This window comes from Amblyraja radiata, chromosome 14, assembly GCF_010909765.2.
Source record: "Amblyraja radiata isolate CabotCenter1 chromosome 14, sAmbRad1.1.pri, whole genome shotgun sequence".
In the NCBI taxonomy this organism is placed as follows: Eukaryota; Metazoa; Chordata; class Chondrichthyes; order Rajiformes; family Rajidae; genus Amblyraja; species Amblyraja radiata.
In genome coordinates this window covers 56,597,412-56,621,087 of record NC_045969.1, presented here as the reverse complement: position 1 = coordinate 56,621,087, position 23,676 = coordinate 56,597,412, and the positions used below count along the sequence as shown (strand labels likewise).

The 23,676-nt window shown below is 42.8% G+C and overlaps 1 protein-coding gene across 4 annotated transcripts in view; it reads right to left on the bottom strand.

Annotated features, from left to right (window-relative positions):
* The window catches only part of polq (DNA polymerase theta), an 89,442-nt gene extending 67,328 nt beyond the window's left edge, over positions 1–22,114 (bottom strand). For 2 of the 4 annotated variants that reach the window (XR_004414070.1, XM_033033424.1), the window contains exons 1-7: positions 17,872–18,546; positions 15,986–16,097; positions 15,029–15,854; positions 8,344–8,526; positions 4,466–4,596; positions 3,088–3,244; positions 1,409–1,517 (exon numbers count right to left, since the gene is read on the bottom strand). Coding sequence is in view for 2 of the 4 variants with exons in the window: in XM_033033424.1 (XP_032889315.1) it covers positions 1,409–1,517; positions 3,088–3,244; positions 4,466–4,596; positions 8,344–8,526; positions 15,029–15,854; positions 15,986–16,097; positions 17,872–17,954 (1,601 nt within the window). In the remaining 2 variants the exon portion in view is untranslated. Of the gene's footprint in view, positions 1–1,408; positions 1,518–3,087; positions 3,245–4,465; positions 4,597–8,343; positions 8,527–15,028; positions 15,855–15,985; positions 16,098–17,871; positions 18,548–22,020 lie in introns of those variants that run through there. The other 2 variants (XM_033033423.1, XR_004414071.1) reach the window with 2 other exon arrangements.
* Positions 22,115–23,676: the final 1,562 nt, after the last annotated feature.

Here is a 23,676-nt window from a genome sequence, read left to right as displayed (position 1 = left end):
TTCTTTCTCTCCAGAGATGCTGCCTGCCCCGCTGAGTTACCCAGCTTTTTGTGTCTATCTGTAGTTCTTTGTTTCTACAAGGGTAACTATCCCAAGGTTCAGGTTTATTATTGTCACCTGTACCGAGGTACAGTGAAAAGCTGTGTTTTGCATGCTATCCAAACAGATCAGATAACACTACACATAAATACAATCAAGTCAAACTCATGTACAATAGGTAGAGCAAAGGGGAAGATACAGAGTGCAGGATATAGTTCTCAGCATTGTAACGCAACAGTTCCAGAGACAAAGTCCAATGTCCGCAATGGGGTAGAGGTGAATCGGATGATTTAGAGGCCTGATAATGGAGGGGAAGAAGCTGTTCCCGAGTTGAAGCTTCTGGACCTTCTGCTGGACATGAGCAGGGAGAAGAAGGACAAGTCTTTGATTATGTTGGCTGCATTTTCTAAGGCAGCTTTAAGTTAATGGTGGGGAGGCTGGTCTGTTGATAGACTGGGCAACGTCTACTACTCTTTGCAGTTTCTTTTGGTCTTGGGCAGAGCTGTTTCCAAATGAAGCTGTGATACAACCCAGCAGTATCCTTTCTGTGGTGCTTCAGTAGAAGTTTGTAAGAGTTATTAGAGACATGCTGAAATTCCTCGGAAACCCAGCATGTCAAGGAATATTGGGGGTCGGATAAAATAAAGGAGTAATTTATGACAGGTAGAGAACTAAAAAGCGGAGATACTCTACAAATGTAAAAGATTACACGCCGTTAGGAGGTTACGCTGTTAGGAGAAAAAAGGTGGGGGGTGAGGAGGGGTGCCAGGAAATAGCACCAGTTGTTAACTAACATGCCAAAGCATTTTCTAAACACTTTAAAGGCTGAGGGGGTGATCACATGATGGCAAATAAGATCATGATGGGAATAGATTGGGTAAATGCACGGTCTTTTATCCAGGTAAGGGAATCAAGAACCAGAGGACATAGGTTTAAGGTGAAAGATTTAATCCGTACCTGAGGGGCAATGTTTTCACACAGAAGGTGGTGGGTATATGGAACGAGCTGCCAGAGGAGGGTGTCAAGGCAGGTACTATAACATCATTTAAAAGACATTCAAACACAGTCAATGAATAAGAGAAGTTTAGATGGATACAAGCCAAACAAAGGCAGATGGGACTAGCATAGATGGGCCGTCTTGGTCGGCATAGACGAGTTGGGCTGAAGGGCCTGTTTCCATGTGCATGCCTCGAAATGGTAACCAGGGGAAGCGTATTGGACATTAGGAAGCAATATGGGAATTTTATGTCGGGCAAAATCTCAAATGAATTAGCTATATTCAGTGGAAAAAAGATTACAGAACTCTAGGAGGGTAATGGTGGAATTCTTGAACAAGTTTTCATTGAAAAGGGGGAGGCCTTTTGCGTACCTTTTTTCTCTCTTTCTAGTGACATATAATATCTTGGTTAAAAGCAGCTCCAACAGGTACCCTCTGTGCGAGTCCCCCAACATATGTAACTCATCCACAACTATTATTCCTGCAGGGGGCAAAATAAAATAAATCACTTTACAAATAAGGGGTTGGAATCACATATCAAGTGCGGTGTTAACATTCAAGATACTCAGAAACAAGCTTTCCACCAATAGAGCCCAGATGATTTACGCTCCTCACTTCTCTCAGCATATGTGCACAGTACTATGCTGAGTGAATGGAACGTCTGGGCTTGTACACTCTGGAGTTTAGAAGGATGAGATGGGATCTTATTGAAACATATAAGATTATTAAGGGTTTGGACATACTAGAGGCAGGAAACATGTTCCCGATGTTGGGGGAAGCCAGAACCAGGGGCCACAGTTTAATAAGGGGTAAGCCATTTAGAACAGAGACGAGGAAACACTTTTTCACACAGAGAGTTGTGAGTCTGTGGAATTCTCTGCCTCAGAGAGCGGAGGAGGCCGGTTCTCTGGATATTTTCAAGAGAGAGCTAGATAGGGCTCTTAAAGATAGCAGAATCAGGAGATCTGGGGAGAAGGCAGGAACGGGGTACTGATTGGGGATGATCAGCCATGATCACATTGAATGACGGTGCTGGCTCGAAGGGCCGAATGGCCTACTCCTTCACCTACTGTCTATTGTCACTTACAATCAATGTTGTGGGTAGCAGCACAGTGGCACAGTAGTAGAGCTGCTGCCTCATAGCACTATAGACCCGAGTTTGATCCCAACTACAGTGTATGTGCGAAGTTTGATTAATTTCTCTGTGACCGCATGTGTTTCCTCCGGGTGCTCTGGTTTCCTCCCACATTCCAAAGACATGCAGGTTTGTAGGTTAATTGGTCTCTGTAAATTTCCCCTGGTGTGTTGGCCGAGGATCAATTGACCAATGGTCGCGTGGACTTGAAGGGCCAAAGGACTTGTTTCCATGCTCTATCTTATAATAAAGATAAACTCTTTAAATAAAAGGATGTTTTAAATGCAGAAATCAAACCAGGAACTGGTAGAAATACACAGGTCCATACAGCCTTGTGGAGAGACAAGCAGATTTAATCATTTTCAAATCAATGATTTTTCACAGCAAAATAGAGAGAGTACAGAGGAGATTTACTAGAATGTTGCCTGGGTTTCAACAACTAAGTTACAGAGATAGGTTGAATAAGTTAGGTCTTTATTCTCTGGAGCGCAGAAGGTTAAGGGGGGACTTGATAGAGGTCTTTAAAATGATGAGAGGGATAGACAGAGTTGATGTGATCAAGCTTTTCCCTTTGAGAATAGGGAAGATTCAAACAAGAGGACATGACTTCAGAATTAAGGGACAGAAGTTTAGGAGTAACATGAGGGGGAACTTCTTTACTCAGAGAGTGGTAGCGGTGTGGAATGAGCTTCCAGTGGAAGTGGTGGCGGCAGGTTCGTTGGTATCATTTAAAAATAAATTGGATAGGCATATGGATGAGAAGGGAATGGAGGGTTATGGTATGAGTGCAGGCAGGTGGGACTAAGGGAAAAAAGTTGTTCGGCACGGACTTGTAGGGCCGAGATGGCCTGTTTCCGTGCTGTAATTGTTATATGGTTATATGGTTATATGGTAAAAGTGTATTTTGTGCTCTCACCGAGTTGGTCTACTTTGTCCTCTTCAATAACTCGATTGACGAGCCCGTTGGCCTTCTCGATAGTACACACAGCGACATCGAGCGATGAAAAACCCCCAGCTGGGGATGTGCTTCCCATATATCCCTCCACTCTCATCATCGCCTCTTGGAATAAGTTCTGGGATTGGGATCAGAGATATTCACACATGTGTTTTTTCGCCCCTTTTTAGTTGGTCATTTTATGCAGTTGATTATGATCCAGAAATATGAAGATTTATTATTTTTTAATTAATTACCTTTCCCTAGCACTGCATCACTTATCAATGTGTTCCAACACATGCAATGAGAAGTTGAGAAAAGGACAATTACTTTCATTCCATCACTATTCAATGCCATCCATTTTGCCTAAGAACATTCCCATCTTGAACTAGACGAAGACTAACTTGGATCATACAGACTAGGACAGCACAGTGGCATAGCGGGTAGAGCCACTACCTCACAGTACCAGAGACACGGGTTTGATCCTGACCTCGAGTGCTGTCTGTGTGGAGTTTGCATGTCTCCTTTCGAGAGCTTGCGTTTCCTCCGGGTTTTCCAATTGCCTTTCACATCCCAAAGACATGCAGGTTTCTACGTTCATTGTCATCTGTAAATTCTCCATAGTGTGTAGGGAGCGGATGAGAAAGTGGGATAACATAGAACTAGCGTGAATGGGTGATCGATGGGCAGCATGGAATCGGTGGGCCTGTTTCCATGCTGCATTCTTCAATGAATCAATCAAAAATTGTTGCAATCAGTTAAAACATGCAGCTCATCAAATTGTCTTGAATTGACTGCAAACCCCAGAGGCAAAAGGGAAATAATCCTCCATTTTACCCCATGTCAGGACTGGTGGGTATTCACTAATTGTAAATCTTGCTGCATTGTTTGAAAGGGTGTGAAGACATTGCTATTCTTTCAGACTAGTATGGCCACAATGGTGTAAAAGCTAAGATGTTGGACTAATGTGCCGAGTACTGGAACATGGATCCACGGATAAAGTTTAAACCTCATTATGGTGTCTGGGGAGTTCGGAACAGCTAATTAACTAAAACTGGAACAGTCCCTAAACAACCAAAACATCTATGTTCTCCAGAGATGCTGCCTGACCTGCTGAATTACTTCAGCACATGGTGTCTTTTTTCTAGTTTTAAAATAGCTGGTTACGATGACTGAGAAATGCTGGATTACTGTTAAAACCATGAAATTGACTGTCCTCATCCTGTAATTGTGATGCATAATTTACCAAGCATTTGCTTGCTTTCTGGTTCTGTGAATGAGTTCACAGAGATTTGATGATAACGAAGGTAAAGGATATGGAAAGGCAGTAAACAGTCACATCGATACAATCCGCACTCACCTTCAGGTAATACATTTTCTCCTTTGCCACAGAAACAAATGGCAAAATGAACAGTGCCTTCTTTCTCCTTTCCAGAACTCTCTTTAAAATTAGCAATTCAGCAACGAGTGTCTTCCCAGCACTGGTTGGGGCTATACACAAAACAAATCAGTGCTTATTTTTTTGTTGCAATTGTACCAGGAGTTGTTGTCGCATATACAGTGGCTTGCAAAAGTATTCATACCCCTTGAACTTTTCCACATTTTGTCACGTTACAACCACAAACGTAAATGTATTTTATTGGGATTTTATGTGATAGACCAACACAAAGTGGCGCATAATTGTGAAGTGGAAGGAAAATGATACAGGGTTTTCAAATTTTTTTACAAATAAAAAACTGAAAAGTGTGGTGTGCAAAAGTCTTCAGCCCCCTTTACTCTGATACCCCTAAATAAAATCCAGTGCAACCAATTGCCTTCAGAAGTCACCTAATTAGTAAATAGAGTCCACTTGTGTGTAATCTAATCTCAGTATAAATACAGCTGTTCTGTGAAGGCCTCAGTGGTTTGTTAGAGAACATTAGTGAACAAACAGCATCACGAAGCCCAAGGAACACACCAGACAGGTCAGGGATAAAGTTGTAGAGAAGTTTAAAGCAGGGTTAGGTTATAAAAAAATATCCCAAGCTTTGAACATCTCACGGAGCACTGTTCAATCCATCATCCGAAAATGGAAAGAGTATGGCACAACTGCAAACCTACCAAGACATGGCCGTCCACCTAAACTGACAGTCCGGGCAAGGAGAGCATTGATCAGAGAAGCAGCCAAGAGGCCCATGGTAACTCTGGAGGAGCTGCAGAGATCCACAGCTCAGGTGGGAGAATCTGTCCACAGGACAACTATTAGTCGTGCACTCCACAAATCGGGCCTTTATGGAAGAGTGGCAAGAAGAAAGCCACTGTTGAAAAAAAGCCATAAGAAGTCCCGTTTGCAGTTTGCCACAAGCCAGGAAACACAGCAAACATGTGGAGGAAGGTGCTCTGGTCAGATGAGACCAAAATTGAAGTTTTTGGCCTAAATAGCAAAACGCTATGTGTGGCGGAAAACTAACACTGCACATCACCCTGAACACACCATCCCCACCATCCCCACTGTGAAACATGGTGGTGACAGCATTATGCTGTGGGGATGCTTTTCTTCAGCAGGGACAGGGAAGCTGGTCAGAGTTGATGGGAAGATGGATGGAGCCAAATACAGGGCAATCTTGGAAGAAAACCTGTTAGAGTCTGCAAAAGACTTGAGACTGGGGCGGAGATTCACCTTCCAGCAGGACAACGACCCTAAACATACAGCCAGAGCTACAGTGGAATGGTTTAGATCAAAGCATATTCATGTGTTAGAATGGCCCAGTCAAAGTCCAGACCTAAATCCAATTGAGAATCTCTGGCAAGACTTGAAAATTGCTGTTCACAGATGCTCTCCATCTAATCTGACTGACCTTGAGCTATTTTGCAAAGAAGAATGGGCAAAATTTCAGTCTCTAGATGTGCAAAGCTGGTAGAGACATACCCCAAAAGACTTGCAGCTGTAATTGCAGCGAAAGGTGGTTCTACAAAGTATTGACTCAGGGGGGCTGAATACTTTTGCACGCCACACTTTTCAGTTTTTTATTTGTAAAATAATTTGAAAACCATGTATCATTTTCCTTCCACTTCACTTTGTGTTGGTCTATCACATAAAATCCCAATAAAATACATTTACGTTTGTGGTTGTAACGTGACAAAATGTGGAAAAGTTCAAGGGGTATGAATACTTTTGCAAGCCACTGTACATCTCAGAAGTGTTTGGATTGCAATGGCGAATGATAATATTGTAAATGTGCATATTTACTCAATGCGGCAGAAAGCTATCACCCAACCAGGGATTTGAACCCTGCACCCTTAGATTAAAAGTCCAATGCTCTACCGACTGAGCTATCCGATTCTTTTATCAACTTGGTGTCTTCCACTCATGTTCATTGTGATCTTTTTAATTCAAAACTTTAATAATCTGGTCATTTTAGAGAAACACATGAAATTATTAACTAGTGTTCAATGACAAGTAATTTTACCAAGAAGGGTTTCAAAGATCAAATAATTACAAACGCAAGACGAGTGTCGTTTTCTTTAATGACCGACTGAAAGAACAAATTAAGGACGTGAGGAAAAGGCGAGCCCAGAATAAAAAAGGGAGCTAAAACCAGCACTTTTTTTGTGATGGTAAGCTTCAGTACGGCGTACTGGCATATCCTGAAAGTTAAACATCATTGTGTAGAGAAGAACTGCAGATGCTGGTTTGAACCAAAGTCAAGTACAAAAAGATGGTGCATCTCAGTGGGTCAGGCAGCATCTCTGGTGAAAAGGAATAGGAATAGGAAAAGGAATTACATTTCGGGTCGGGATCTTTCTCCAGGCTGAGAGGCAGGGAAAAGGGGAATGAGAGATTTCAACTACTTAGGAGAAATGAATGGAAGATATGCAAAAAGCAACAATAATCAAGAACATGTGGAGCACACGATAGGCCATTATTGTTTGTGTGATAACAAGTATATATATAGATGAACTTAACAGTCCATCAGTCTGAAGAAGGGGGAGAGAGACAGGGGAGAGAGAGAGGGGAGAGAGGGAGGGGAGGGAGAGAGAGAGAGGGGGAGAGAGGGATGGAGGGAGCGAGGTGCTGCTTTCTCCTTTGTTCATCGTTTTTTCCTTCTTCTTCTCTCTGTTTTCTTATCCTCTTTTTTCTCTGCTGTCTCTCTCCTCTTTTCTTTTCTTTCCTCTCTCTCTCCTCTGTTTTCTCTCTTTTTTTCCTCTGCTCTCTCTTTTTCCTCTCGCTCGCTCTCTCTCTCTCCATCTCTCTCTCTTTCTCTCGCTCTCTCTTTGTTCCGCTCTCTCTCCTCTCTCTCTCTCATCTCTCTCTCTCTCTCTCTCTCTCTCTGCTCTCTCAGCTCTCTCTCTCTCTCTCTTTCTCTCTCCCCCTCTCCGTCTCTCTCTCTCCCTCTCTCTCTCTCTCTCTCTCTCTGCGCTCTCTGCTCTCTCTCTCTCTCTTTCTATCTCTCTCTCTCTCTCTTTCGTTCTTCTCTTCTTCTTCTGTTCGTTTCGTTCTCTCATCATTTACTCTCTTTCTCTCTCTTCCCTCTCCATCTGCTCTCGCTCTCGCTCTTCAGCTCTCTCTCTCTCTATCTTCTCCTCTCTCTCTTCTCTCTCTCTCTCTTCTTCTTTCTCGTTCTCTCATTTCTACTGCTTTTTACTCTCTTTACTCTCTCTCTCTCTCTTATTCTCTCTCTCTCCTCTACCTCATCTCTCTCTCTCTCTCTTCTTCCCCCCCCCCCCCCCCCCCCTCCTAATAATTAATTTTAGGGTTACTTGTGAAGTTATAGAGAAATTAATTTCATACCGCTGGGCTGTAAGCTGCCCAAGCAAAGTATGAGATGCTGTTCCTTCAATATGCGTTTGGCCTCACTGACAATGGAGGGGGCCTAGACAGAAAGGTCAGTGTGGGAATGGGTGGGGGAGTTAAAGTGTTTGGCAAACGGGAGACCATGTAGGCCAAGGCCGACTGAGCAAAGATGTTCAGCAAAACAATCGCCGAGTCTGCACTTGGTCTCGCCAATGATCAGGATTGAATCGGGTCTATGGCGTTGTGACATATTTATTAATCATGCATACTGGCATCATTTTGTCCATTAAAAAAAAACACTGCTTCCGGAGAATCGGATGGAAAATGCAAAAATAAATATTACTGTTATCTTTAATATTTTAGCCTATATAAATACTGCAAGGCACCCCCTACTTTGTCTAAATTAGGCCCATTTCACCCAGCAGAGAAGTGAAATCAGCTCAAGTGTTTAAACAGTAAAGTACCTGAATAAACCAAGTTTCTTCCCTCCAATACACGGTGCTGTGTGAGGCATTCGGCTTGCCATTCAAAAATGCTCACCACCCCCAGGCTGTGATACTTCTCCAGGACCACTCTGGGGATCCCCCAATTGGATAGCAGCAGCATGTCCCCGGCTTCTGCCAGGGCAACCACCTCCTCACACCCGCCTGGAATTAAATGAAAACAAGCGTAAAGAGTCTGCAGACTCCCCTGCAGGATGTTCATCAGAGTCATTGTGCAAAATACCTTCACTTCAGACAATAAGTGTGAAAAATAATTGCAGTAACAAAAGTTGCTGATCAAATTTGAGAGGGGAACATAATTTAAAAAAATTCAATGTCAGAACAACTTAAAAGTATGCGCATAGCAATCTGTGGTGCAAATTTGTGGAATGGCCTGGAACAGGAGATAAAACTTAGCACAAACATAATTCAGTTTAAAAAGATGTACAAAAACACTTGTTTAAAAGGATATTGGAATGAGGATAGGTGATTGTGAGTGGGATATTTGTTATACTGATTGTATTGGGAAGGGTGATTATAGGGTGATGGGTTGTATATATGACTAAGATACTGTATAGTGTATGAGGGTTTTTTCTTTTCTTTTTATTTTTTTCTCTCTTTTTTGTATGGCTTTGTAAATATTTGATTAGTGTATAAATGTAAATAATTTGGTGTACATATAGCTGCTGGTGTACATATGGTGTACATATAGCTGCTAAATTTGTATAAGATAATTACAAGCAGTTGAATGAGGGGTGGGATTAATAAGCTTTGGCTTCTTCCTGCTCCTTTTCGGACACATACAGATATTGTTTGACACTTTATAAATACTCTTGTTTTGTTTTTTGTTTGCTGTTTCACACTTGCTTTTTATTCTTTTATTCTGTTCAAAATAAAGAAAGAAAGAAAGATAGAAATAGATATTAGTTAAACGATTATTGTTTATATTAGGGGTAGCACAGCGGTAGAGTTGCTGCCTCCGGATTCAGATTCAGATTCAGAAAACTTTATTGTCTGTCGCAACAGAAAATCTTCTTTGACGTGGCTCCACATACAAACAGGACAATGTACTGACAAGCAGTCATACAACACAGACTTCTGCGAGCACACACAGTGTGCACAGATCTCAAAAGCAAGTACAAAGATTACCGTGGTAGTCATACTTGCTGTCGTTAAATACCGCACTTAATGACTCTCAGAAAAACACTAAACAACTCATCCTGACTACAGGTGCTGCCTGTATGGAGTTTGTACGTTCTCCCTGTGACTGCATGGGTTTTCACCGAGTGCTCTGGTTTCCTCCCACACTCCAAAGACGTAAAGGTTTGTAGGTTAATTGGCTTTGGTAAAAAAATTGTAAAATTTTCCCTGGTGTCTAGGGTAGTTCTAATGTAAGGGGTGATCACTAGTCAGCACGGACTCAGTGGGCCAAAGGGCCTGTTTCCATGTTGTATCTCTTAAGTCTAAAAATATGTAATGAATAGATTTCACTCTCAACATTTTATACGAAGACTGGAAATACTACAATAAAATGGTTCCAAAAACCAAAATAACAGCGGTGCAGCAGGTAAACCTGCTGACTCACAGCGCCAGAAACCCAGGTTCAATCCTGACCTTGGGTATCGTCTGCGGGGAGTTTGCAAGTTCTCCATGTGACAGCGTGGGTTTCCTTCTGGTGCTCTGGTTTCAGTTTATTTTAGTTTATTGTCACGTGTACCGAGGTACAGGGAAAAGCTTTTGTAAGTGCTATCCAGTCAGCAGAAAGACAATACATGATTACAATCGAGCCATTTGTATCGATACATGATAAGGGAATAACGTTTAGTGCAAGGTAAAGCCAACAAATTCCGATCAAGGATAGTCCGAGGGTCACCAAAGAAGTAGATAGTAGTTCAGTACTGTTCTCTGGTTGTGGTAGGATGATTTAGTTGCCTGATAACAGCTGGGAAGAAACTGTCCCTGAATCTGGTGGTGTGCATTTTCACACTTCGAAAGCTTTTGCCTATGGGAGAGGGAAGAAGGAGTGGCCAGGGTGCGACACGTCCTTGATTATGCTGCTGGTCTTGCCGAGTTTCCGCCATGATGTGGGGATTTACAGATTAATTTGCCTCTGTAAATTGCACCTAATGTCTAGTGAATGGATGAGAAAGTGGGATAACATAGAACTGATGTGAACGGGTGATTGATGGTCGGATCAGACTTGGTGGATGAAAGAGCCTGTTTCCATGCTGTATCTTTCAATCAATTCAATCAGTCAACCGCTTTACATCATGGTGGATTATACAGTATGCAAACGGGACAAGATTTAACTCAGATACTTTCTCTGCATCCACAATCATAGGCTTGACTGGCAGGTGCGCTACAAAGCAGTTTCTCGGACCCGTTGCCTTTTGCTGAATTCCAACCTCCATCACACCCATTTGGCCATATGGATTGAACATGAAAGAAAGAGATACACAATAGACTATAGATGCTGGAATCTTGAGCCACAACACAAAGTGCTGGAGTAACCTAGCGGGTCAGGCAGCATCCCTTGGAGAACATGAATAGGTAACAGTAAGGGTCGGGACATTTCTTGCCCCACCTCCTTTCCAGTTTTCTCCCCCATTTTCAACAATCAGTCTGAAGAATAGTCCTGCTCTGAAACAATTCCTATCCATGTTCTCCACAAATCTAAGGGACCGTGTCAGGAACCTGGAACAGCAACTCGATGACCTCTGTCTGCTCAGGGAGAGCGAGGAGGTCATAAAAAGGAGTTACAGGGAGGTGGTCACTCCAAGACCACGGGAGACAGAAAACAGTTAGGAAGGGCAACGGGCAGAGGCAGGGACTGGTGAGTACCCCGGTGGCTGTACACCTTGAAAATAAGTACTCATGCTTGAGCAAGGGTGGGGGAGACAGCCTACCTGGGGGCAGCGACAGCGGCCGGGCCTCTGGCACAAAGACCGGTCCGGTTGCTCAGAAGGGTAAGGAAAAGAAGGGGAGGGCAATTGTAATAGGGGACTCTATAGTCAGGGGGTCGGATAGGCGATTCTGTGGACGCAGACAGGAGTCCCGGATGGTAGTTTGCCTCCCTGGTGCCAGGGTCAGGGATGTGTCTGAACGTGTCCAAGAAATCCTGAAATGGGAGGGAGAGGAGCCTGAGGTTGTGGTGCATATAGGTACCAACGACATAGGTAAAAAAAGAGAAGAGGTCCTGAAAGAAGAATTTAGGGAGTTAGGTAGAGAGTTAAGGAAAAGGACTGGAAAGGTAACAATCTCAGGATTACTGCCTGTGCCACGCGACAGTGAGAGTAGGAATGGAGCGAGGTGGAGAATAAATGCGTGGATGAGGGACTGGTGCAGTGGGTATGGATTCAAGTTTCTGGATCATTGGGACCTCTTTTGGGGAAGGTGCGACCTGTACAGAAAGGACGGGTTGCACTTGAACTCAAGGGGGACCAGTATCCTGGCGGGGAGATTTGCAAAGGCTACTGGGGAGACTTTAAACTAGTATGGTTGGGGGGAGGGACTCAAATTGGGAAAGCTAGCAGTCAGTGTGTGAAGCAGGGGGCAGAGAATGGTAGCACTCTGACCCAAAATGTAGGGGAGAGAGAAGAAAAAGAAAATAATCAGAGAATAAGAGAGGGTGGGTTTCTTAAATGTGTATATTTTAATGCTAGGAGCATTGTAAGAAAAGTGGATGAACTTAGAGCCTGGATTGACACCTGGAAGTATGATGTTGTGGCGATCAGTGAAACATGGTTGCAGGAGGGCTGTGATTGGAAACTAAATATTCCAGGATTTCGTTGCTTCAGGTGTGATAGAATTGGAGGGGCAAGAAGTGGAGGTGTTGCATTGCTTATCAGGGAAGCTATTACAGCAGTGCTTTGGCAGGATAGATTAGAGGGCTCGTCTAGGGAGGCTATTTGGGTGGAACTGAGAAATGGGAAAGGGGTAGCAACACTTATAGGGGTGTATTATAGACCGCCAAATGGGGAGCGAGAATTGGAAGAGCAAATATGTAAGGAGATTGCAGATATTAGTAGTAAGCACAAGGTAGTGATTGTGGGAGATTTCAATTTTCCACACATAGACTGGGAAACACATTCTGTAAATGGGCTGGATGGGTTGGAGTTTGTAAAATGTGTGCAGGATAGTTTTTTGCAACAATACATAGAAGTACCTACTAGAGAAGGGGCGGTACTGGACCTCCTGTTAGGAAATGAGATGGGTCAGGTGGCAGAGGTATGCGTTGGGGAACAGTTCGGGTCCAGTGATCACAATACCATTAGTTTCAATATAATTATGGAGAGGGACAAAACTGGACCTAGGGTTGAGATTTTTGATTGGAGAAAGGCTAACTTTGAGGAGATGCGAAAGGATTTAAAAGGAGTAAATTGGGACAGTTTGTTTTATGGGAAAGATGTGGAAGAGAAATGGAGTACATTTAAAGGTGAAATTTTAAGAGTACAGAATCTTTATGTCCCTGTTCGGTTGAAAGGAAATCGTAAAAATTGTAAAGAGCCATGGTTTTCAAGGGAAATTGGACACTTGGTTCGGAAAAAGAGGGAGATCTACAATAGTTATAGGCAGCATGGAGTAAATGAGGTGCTTGAGGAGTATAAAGAATGTAAAAAGAATCTTAAGAAAGAAATTAGAAAAGCTAAAAGAAGATATGAGGTTGCTTTGGCAAGTAAGGTAAAAGTAAATCCGAAGGGTTTCTACCGCTATATTAATAGCAAAAGGATAACGAGGGATAAAATTGGTCCATTAGAGAGTCAGAGTGGCCAACTATCTGCAGAGCCAAAAGAGATGGGGGAGATATTGAACAGTTTCTTTTCTTCGGTATTCACCAAGGAGAAGGATATTGAATTATGTGAGGTAAGGGAAACAAGTAGAGTAGCTATGGAAACTATGAGGATCAAAGAAGAGGAAGTACTGACACTTTTGAGAAATATAAAAGTGGATAAGTCTCCAGGTCCGGACAGGATATTCCCTAGGACATTGAGGGAAGTTAGTGTAGAAATAGCAGGGGCTATGGCAGAAATATTTCAAATGTCATTAGAAACGGGAATAGTGCCGGAGGATTGGCGTACTGCGCATGTTGTTCCATTGTTTAAAAAGGGGTCTAAGAGTAAACCTAGCAATTATAGACCTGTTAGTTTGACGTCAGTGGTGGGCAAATTAATGGAAAGAATACTTAGAGATAATATATATAAGCATCTGGATAAACAGGGTCTGATTAGGAACAGTCAACATGGATTTGTGCCTGGAAGGTCATGTTTTACTAATCTTCTTGAATTTTTTGAAGATGTTACTCGGGAAATTGATGAGGGTAAAGCAGTGGATGTTGTGTATATGGACTTCAGTAAGGCCTTTGACAAGGTTCCTCATGGAAGGTTGGTTAAGAAGGTTCAATGGTTGGGTATTAATGGTGGAGTAGCAAGATGGATTCAACAGTGGCTGAATGGGAGATGCCAGAGAGTAATGGTGGATGGTTGTTTGTCAGGTTGGAGGCCAGTGACGAGTGGGGTGCCACAGGGATCTGTGTTGGGTCCACTGTTGTTTGTCATGTACATCAATGATCTGGACAATGGTGTGGTAAATTGGATTAGTAAGTATGCAGATGATACTAAGATAGGTGGGGTTGCGGGTAATGAAGTAGAGTTTCAAAGTCTACAGAGAGATTTATGCCAGTTGGAAGAGTGGGCTAAAAGATGGCAGATGGAGTTTAATGCTGATAAGTGTGAGGTGCTACATCTTGGCAGGACAAATCAAAATAGGACGTACATGGTAAATGGTAGGGAATTGAAGAATGTAGGTGAACAGAGGGATCTGGGAATAACTGTGCACAGTTCCCTGAAAGTGGAATCTCATGTAGATAGGGTGGTAAAGAAAGCTTTTGGTGTGCTGGCCTTTATAAATCAGAGCATTGAGTATAGAAGTTGGGATGTAATGTTAAAATTGTACAAGGCATTGGTGAGGCCAATTCTGGAGTATGGTGTACAATTTTGGTCGCCTAATTATAGGAAGGATGTCAACAAAATAGAGTACAGAGGAGATTTACTAGAATGTTGCCTGGGTTTCAGCAACTAAGTTACAGAGAAAGGTTGAACAAGTTAGGGCTTTATTCTTTGGAGCGCAGAAGGTTAAGGGGGGACTTGATAGAGGTTTTTAAAATGATGAGAGGGATAGACAGAGTTGACGTGGAAAAGCTATTCCCACTGAGAGTAGGGAAGGTTCAAACAAGGGGACATGACTTGAGAATTAAGGGACTGAAGTTTAGGGGTAACATGAGGGGGAACTTCTTTACTCAGAGAGTGGTAGCTGTGTGGAATGAGCTTCCAGTGAAGGTGGTGGAGGCAGGTTCGTTTTTATCATTTAAAAATAAATTGGATAGTTATATGGATGGGAAAGGAATGGAGGGTTATGGTCTGAGCGCAGGTATATGGGACTAGGGGAGATTATGTGTTCGGCACGGACTAGAAGGGTCGAGATGGCCTGTTTCCGTGCTGTAATTGTTATATGGTTATATGGTTAAATGCTGCCTGACCCGCTGAGCCACTCCAGCACTTAGTGGCTCTTTTTGTAAACCAGCATCTGCAGTTTGTCTGCAGTGTCCTTCCAAAATACCTTGCAATTTATTTCTTATAAAACTTAACAGAAAACATTAACCAGACCGTACCTGTTGCTGTCAAGGACTGACTGAGTTTGCTGCCATCTAACAAACTTTGACTGAGGCCGGGGGGAGGTGACAGCACTGACAGGGAACAGCTTGTACGAGAAAGCTGCTTCTCTTGCGACAATTTCTGGTGGTTCGGACTAACCATGATGGGTCTACTGGAAGTTTGTAAACTCTTATCCATCTTGGACAAATTTCCAACCTGCCTTTTCGCCCCAGGTCTTGCTTTTGGAGACCTCCGCTGGGCTGGCAAGCACCCAGGTTCCGTCATGATCTTCTTTGCAGTCGGGTAGGCGGATGTATCGGGATCGAGCATGTCAACAGACGAGGGCCTTTCCCTCTTGTGGCCGTTGGCCAGCGGTAATGTTCTTCCCTCAGCCCTCGTGTCCCTGCGCACAGACATGTGGTCTTCTGCAGAACAACTGACCGTTCCTTTCCGACTACAACACGGAGGGTTATTCATCAAATCATGGCCACTCTGCTTTATTTCAAACAAAGCTTTAGTCTGTGCTGTAGATACTCGGTTTGTCAATAACTTCTGACCCTCACTGTTACTGCCACATGCCCGTGCTGCAGAACTGAATTTTAGGCTCTTGTCCTCATTTAAAAGCTCGTGTTGGTTCACCTCATCGGTCATGGGTCGATTAGAATTGCAAGCTGCCTTACAATTGTTCAAATGTACTGCGTTTAAAGCATCTTCTTTTGGATTTGCAGGATTCCAGTTCTTCTCAAGGTCAACTGCTGCCTGGACAAGTGAATCATCGAGTGATAACGGAGAATCAGACACAGCGCCACCACTCGCAATGGTTGCCTCAACCTTGGAAGGAACCTGAATGAAAGCAGAAATATAAGAAGGCATTGTTATATTTTTCAGTTAGTGGTTAAATCCTCCAGAGCTCGGGGTTCCATTCTAAGAGGAAGACACAGGATGCTCTTCAATCGACCGTTCAGCAAACCCACCTTGGTACAAGCCCCATCAGCCTGGTTTTCTTTGCCATCTGAATCTTCCGTGTGATTTTGCTGCTGCAAACGACCTGACCGTCGAAGGGTTGAGGAATGTGAATCGGTCACACTGTTTGCATGGAAACAAAAGGCACACAAAAACCTCCAATGAGTCTTGTACTAACCAATAATAATGATTTAAGAACGATGCATAAACAACCAGATTAATTATGGAATTCCAATGTACGTCAGCTGTTCATTCATACACAAGATGGCAGGGCCCTGGGGAATATTATAGAGCAGAGGGATCTAGGAGTGCAGGTACATAGTTCCCTGAAAGCGATGTCACAGGTAGATAAGGCGGTGAAGGTAGGCTTTTGGCATGTTGTTTTTCATCAGTCAGGGTATTGGGTACAGACATTGGGAGATTATATTACAGGGTACATTGCTGAGGCCACACTTGGAGTATTGTGTTCCGTTTTGGTCACCTTGCTGGAGGAAAGATGTCATTAAGCTGGAAACGGTGCAGAGACGATTCATGAGGATGTTGCTGGGTCTTGAGGCCTGAGCTTTCAGGAGCGGTTGCGCAGGCTCGGATTTTATTCCTTGGAGTGCTGAGGGTGATATTATAGTGTGTGTGAGGGCAATATACAGGGCGAATGCACTGTTTTTTTTTCTCAGGGTAGGGGAATCAAGAACCAGAGGACATAGGTTTAAGATGACAGGAGAGATTTAATAGGAACCTGAGGGGCAACTTTACACCGAGGATGGTAGCTATATGGAACAAACTGCCAGGAGGTAGTGGAGGCATGTACAATTATTCAAATTGGAAAGACATCTGGACAGATACGTGGATTGGAAAGTTTTAGAAAGATTTGAGTCAAATGCAGGCAAATGGGGATATTTTAGATGAGGCCTCTTGGTCAGCATGGGTCTGTTTCCGTGCTGTATGACTCTACTAATCCAGGCTCTAAGATCAGCTGCATTACCTGCTATGCTTCTTACATTAAAGAAAATACACTTCAGACTACTACTTCTTAGTAACACCTTCCAGTTTGTTTTTTAAATACATCTATGAAGAAATAATAGGAATTCAAAACGCTTTTGAAAAGTCGGTATTTGGTTTAGTAAGCAAATCTCGTGATTTATAATAAAATATCTTGCAGTGTAATTATACTAATGGACTAATAACTCAAATGATCTGGACTATTAATCCAGAAAATATATATATTCAAATCCCCCCATGAATTCAGTTTAAAATATTGGAGACATACAGGCAGGTAACGTGAATAGAAAAAAAATCCTTAAGTAATATTTTAAGCAGGAAAATGTGCAGTTTGTAAGTGACTTCACAGCAATGCAATTAAATAGTTACGCCCCTAAATAACCCAAACTTGCTTTGTTTTCTGTGCCGGAGGTTGCACGGAGACCTGATTGAAGGGAAAACTATGAAAGGCGTGGATAGAATAGACAGTCAGAACCTTTTTCCCCCAAGATGGAAAGATCAAAAACTAGAGTGATTAACGTTAAGGTGAGAAGGAAAGAACAGAGAGACAGACAGAGAGACAGAGACAGTGACAGTGACACACACACACAGTGGTGGGTGCCTGAAATGTGCCAGGGGTGGTGGTAGACAGACATGAAGAGGCTTTATGATTGGCACATGGATATGCATGGAATGGAGGGAGGGATAGGGATCACAAGCAGGCAGAGGAGATTCGTTTAACTCGGCATCATGTTTGACATGGACGTTGTGCACCAAAGGGTCCGTTCTGTGCTCTATTGTTCCATCTTCTATGTTCTCTGTAGCTCAGCAAGCCAAGCAATTTAATATTTGAAAATAAATATATAGGGCTTATATACAGGGAATACTTCCACATTCCAATAAACCTTGGGCTTCTTACCATTGCCTCCTCACAGGAATTCGCCGTTGTCCCATATATCTGTGCTGGGGGTTGATAGCCGGAGTAACTCCTTCCTTCGCCATGGCTACAAATGTTATCCTCAAACTCAGATGGCTCAGTGCTGCATCGTCAAGTGACTGAAACACTTTTCAACAGTTACTCTCGGCTTCCACCAGGAATCTGGGCAATTAATCAGCACTTTCAGTTTTTCCATCCATATTTATAACAATTATAACAGCATGTCATACATTTTGAATCACATGCCAGATTCTCTATGATTAAAACGTCAAAAATATACAATGCATTTTAAATTAACCAATGAATAATACAATCTTGATTTAACAATGAGGGCTGTGCAAAATTAATTGATATTGATATGCCGCCATATCGATTGATTTTGGACAGCTTTCATTGCTCTTTAAATTCTTGCCAATTTTCATTCCTATTCAGATAATAAAACTTAAATAACTGGTTGAATACTCTCTTGAACATCTATAGGTGCAAGACAGAGAGCACATTGACTGGTTGCATCACGGACTGGTTAAGAAGCTCAATACACAAAAGCCCAAGAACAAAGGTGGTTACAAAAAATGGTGAACACTGCCTGGTCCATCACAGGTACTGACCTTAGAAGGGATCTACAGGAGGCGCTGCCTCATAAAGGCTGCCATCGGAGAGAAGGTACAGGAATCCAAAAACGGTTCAAAAACAGCTTCTTCCCGACAACCATCTTGAATGCTACACAGCACTAACCTCAGCAACTATGAGTTACAACAGATTGTGTCTTTAGTTGCACAATACTTCTGTTTTGCACTAGAATCATTACCTATATTTAGCAATGTTACAAAATGTTGAGATTTTAAAAATCAAGTCTGTAATTTATCCCATCAGATAAAGCATAAAAATAAGTTTAATTTGACACCTAATTCACTTTCATATCTCAAGTATTTAAAAAGTTATGGCCATTTTCATACTCGGAAATGAGCATCTTGTTCCCTATTGATTTTCTATGGACATAACAAAAAAGTTGTGATCGTGAACAGTCAAAAGCCCATAACTTTCTTAAAAATTAAGAGAACTGAATGAAATTTTCAGTTATCATAGATTGAAGCATTCTGAAACAAATATAAAATAATCTTACTTGGATGACCTGAAATTAAAGCATATAATTAGTTAGTTACCTAATTGTAGCTAATTTCAGACTTCAATTACTAGATCTAAACATCTATCCATTTCTTAATAAATGATTAACATTTTTAAATAGCCTAAATGTCCAAATAATATTCACAAATAATTCACAATAAAACATGATTTTTAAATCTCATTTACATTAATTTATAGGCCAAATGGAAGGAATTCAGTGTTCAATTGCTGTAAATAAATGCCCATTTAAATCAGCTTTCCAGTGGGTCCCTGTGGAACGCGCTGGTTTAGAACGTTCACATTGCGGTAGATTTGTGCCCTCAAATGCCCAGAAAAATACTGCGCGATATAATGGGCCCAAATTGAGCTACTCGCAATAGTAAACTTTGTATAACGGGATCTTTAGAAGCCCTTTTTAATGTAAAAATATACAACCTTCCTTCAGTTGTCTGCTTTATGAGACCCTGCGGTTGCTGGCGGTCGCGGGTTTAGAGATTGATTTTTAAACTACTATAACTATTATTCAAGGCCTTTAAACCTAATAATAGCTTTTGCGACGGGGTCTTCCAGCGATTTTTCGTTAATAATTAACTAGGCTGAACATCTTCGATTTGAACAGCCTAGAGAAAATCGCGTTTTAAACCCGCCCCCTCTAAACGGCGCCAAAATCGCGCACACCCGCAGCGGCAGATTTTCAAAGACGCTTCAGGTAGGCTTTGCAACATACCTACTATATTAGTTATTAATTTCTTGTATTACTGATTATTATATATTTATCTTTGTTACCTAGTGTTATTGATTATTAACATCCTATTACTGATTATTATATATTTATCATCGAACAATCCTTGTTCGAGGCGTACCGTGGCCCTATCCCCGAACTCTACCTCCGCTACATTGACGACTGCATTGGTGCTACCTCCTGCACCCATGCAGAACTCACTGACCTCATCCATTTCACCACTAACTTCCATCTGGCACTCAAATTCACCTGGACCATTTCCGACATCTCCTTACCGTTTCTAGACCTCACTATCTCCATCGCAGGTAACAGACTACTGACCGACATGTACTACAAATCCACTGACTCCCTTGGCTACACTTGACTACACTTTTTCCCACCCTGCTTCCTGTAAGGACTCTATCCCCTACTCCCAATTCCTCCGTCTACGCCGCATCTGCACCCAGGATGAGGTGTTCCACACCAGATGTCCTCATTCTTTAGGGAATGGGGGTTCCTTCCCCTCTTCGACTATAAATGAGGCTCTCACCAGGGTCTCCTCTATATCCCGTAGCTCCGCTCTCACTCCACATCCTCCCCCACTTGTAACAAGGACAGAGTCCTCCTTGTCCTCAACTTCCACCCTACCAGCCATCACATACAACAGATAATCCTCCAATATTTTCGCCACCTTCTTTCCAGGTGAGGCAGAGGTTCACCTGCACCTCCTCCAACCTCATTTATTGCATCCGCTGCTCTAGGTGTCAGCTGCTCTACATCGGTGAGACCAAGCGCAGGCTAGATGATCACTTCGCCCAACACCTCCGCAGTTTGCATTAACCAACCTGATCTCCCGGTGGCTCAGCACTTCAACTCCCCCTCCCATTCCGAATCCAACCTTTCTGTCCTGGGCCTCCTCCATGGCCAGAGTGAGGACCACCGTAAATTGGAGGAGCAGCACCTCATATTTCGCTTGGGTAGTTTACACCCAGCGGTATGAACATTGACTTCTCCAATTTCAGGTAGTCCTTGCTTTCTCCCTCCTTCCCCTCCCCTTCCTAGCTCTCCCACAGCCTACTGTCTCTGCCTCTTCCTCCCTTTTCCCGCCCCCCCCATCAGTCTGAAGAAGGGTCTCGACCCGAAACGTCACCTATTCCTTCGCTCCATAGATTATGCCTCACCCGCTGAGTTTCTCCAGCATTTTTGTCTACATTATATATTTATCTGTCTGTTAATGGGAAGTGTTTTCTACCAAACAACCATCAGGCTCTTGAACATTGCACAACTCTAACCTCAGCAACCATGAATTATCTTGAGTCAAGATACGAGATGTGCAGTGAAATGAAAGTGGCATCGGTGATAGCACTGGAACCAGGCCTTTTGCACTACAAATGTTTTACTTATGTAAAAACAAGGAATTGTCGGTTAGTCTGAAGCAAAGATCACAGAACTCTAGAGTCTTTGAAGAAGGGTCTGTACCCAAAACTTCACCTATCAACATTCTCCAGAGATGCTGCCTGATCTGCCGAGTTACTCCAGCAACTTATGTCCTTTGATTGTTTTTCTTAATGACTAATTATGTTATCTATGAACACTCTGTAACTTATTAATATGATACTCACAAGGGAACAATGACATTCTTACTTGCTGCAGCTTTACAGTAAGTAATACTATTATTAAGCTGAAATGGGCGCGGAGGTTTGCGAGGATGTTGCCAGGACTGGATGGCCTAAGCTACAGGGAGAGGTTGAGCAGGCTAGGACTTTATTCCTTGGAGCGCAGGAGGCCGAGGGGTGATTGTAGAGGTTTATAAAATCGTGAGAGGGATAGGGTGAATGTACAGAGTATTTTATCCAGTGTAAAGGAATCGAGAACCAGAGTACATTGGTTTAATGTGAGAGGGAAAAGATTGAATAGGAACCCGAGGGGCAAATTTTTTGCAGTGTATGGAACGAGTTGCCAGAGGAGGTAGTTGAGGCAGGGAGGATAATAACATTTATAAGACACTTGGACAGGTACATGGATAGTTCAAGAGAGTTTATTGTCATGTGTCCCTGATAGGACAATGAAATTGTTGCTTTGCTTCAGCACAACACAACATAGTAGGCATTGACTACAAAATAGGACAGGACAGGTTTAGAGGGATATGGGCCAAATGCAGGCAGGAGGGACTAGTGTAGGTGAGGCACGTTGGCTAGCATTGACGAGTTGGGCCGAAGGGCCTGTGACTCGAAGATGCCGCTGTCCACGGCCGGTGACAGATAGACTTTCTCGGCCGCAGATACCTTGGCCCGACCATCATTCAGGCTCCAACACTTCAGACTCTCGTAGTGGAAGAGCTGTTGCCGGCGGAGCCCGGAGCTGCCCGGAGCTGCCCGCCCGGAGCCGCCGCCGCCGCCGCCATCATCATCATCATCGAGCTCCGGCACTTTCAAACCGCCCGCCCGCCCGCACACACCGGAAACCGGTCCGCCGCCAACCCCGCCCCGCCCGGCCCGGCCTGGTCCGCCGCTGGGCCTCTCCGCCCGCCGTCTGTCACCCTCAGCATCGCCACCAGACGGCTCACTCAGACTGCGGTCTCTGCACGTTGTTTCCCCACCGACAGAGGAAAGTTTAACGAGTGTAAGTGTCAACCCCTCATATTCCGCTTGGGGAGCTCACAACCCCTTCTTATTCATTCTACTTCTACTATGTAGTGTTTTTTGGCGGTTGGCAAACAACTTTTTAGTGCATTACCGCCACCAACTGGTATGGAGTGTGGATCAAATAACATTATAACTTATATACTAATAACCTATATCTTTCCAAACAAATTGGTTACCCTGAGAAAAAGCATTAGGATTTGATAGCACTTATATGAATTCTTTTGTAAAATATCTATTAAATCAAATTGTACTTTTTCTTTTCTGAATCGTTCACTCATTTGTCTTCTTTCTTCCTTATACCTCTCACAATGTACAATGACATGCTCTATTGTCTCGTCTTGCCCACAGTATTCACATCTGCCTGTATTATGCTTGCCTATTATAAAAAGTGTACTGTTCAGACCAGTGTGTCCAAATCTGATTCTTGAAATTACTGTCTCCTCTTTTCTGTTTTTTCCTGCACATCTCCTTTCTCCCACTTTCCTCTGGACTCTGTAGAACCACCGTCCTTTCCGCTCTTCCTCCCATTGCTTTTGTCATCTTTCCTTCAGTCTTTGCTTAATAATGTCTTTGATTTCAGTTTTACCTATGTTAATACTTAAATCAATCTTACTTCTTTTTGTTACCTCTTTTGCTACCTTATCTGCCATTTTGTTTCCTCTAATGCCAATGTGTGCTGGTACCCATAAAAATGTGACTGTAAGCCCCATCATTTGAATTCTGAATAGTGTTTGTTGTATTTCAATCAAAATGTCTGGTCTACTGTCTGAATGGCTGTGCTGTAAACTCTTTATTGCTAAACTTGAATCTGAACAAATAACTGTCCTTAAAGGCCTGGTATCCTCGACCCACTGTACCGCTAACAATATTGCAATCATTTCACCTGTGTATACTGAGACCTCATTATTGATCCTCTTCCCTACTTTGATGTGAAATTCTGGTACAATAAATGCTGCTCCTACTTTATCTACTGAATCTTTTGATGCATCTGTATAAATTTGGACAAAGCTGTAGTATCTGTCAATGTATTCCTGTATGAATGAATTATACATACGTTGTTTATCCTTGTTTTTCTGTTCTAATATTGTAAAGTCTACTGTTGCATCTGGAAGTATCCAAGGTGGAATTGAAGGTAATGGAACCGTTGGAACCACATTTAATTGTGCTATGCTGATTTGTAATGCTCTCTGGGTCACTGTCCATCCAAAACTTTTTGTTTCCCTTCTCTCCTTTTCCCAGCATGGTTTGACAGTAACTTGTGCTGGGTGTTCTTGACTGTGGCCCTGTAGGTTAATC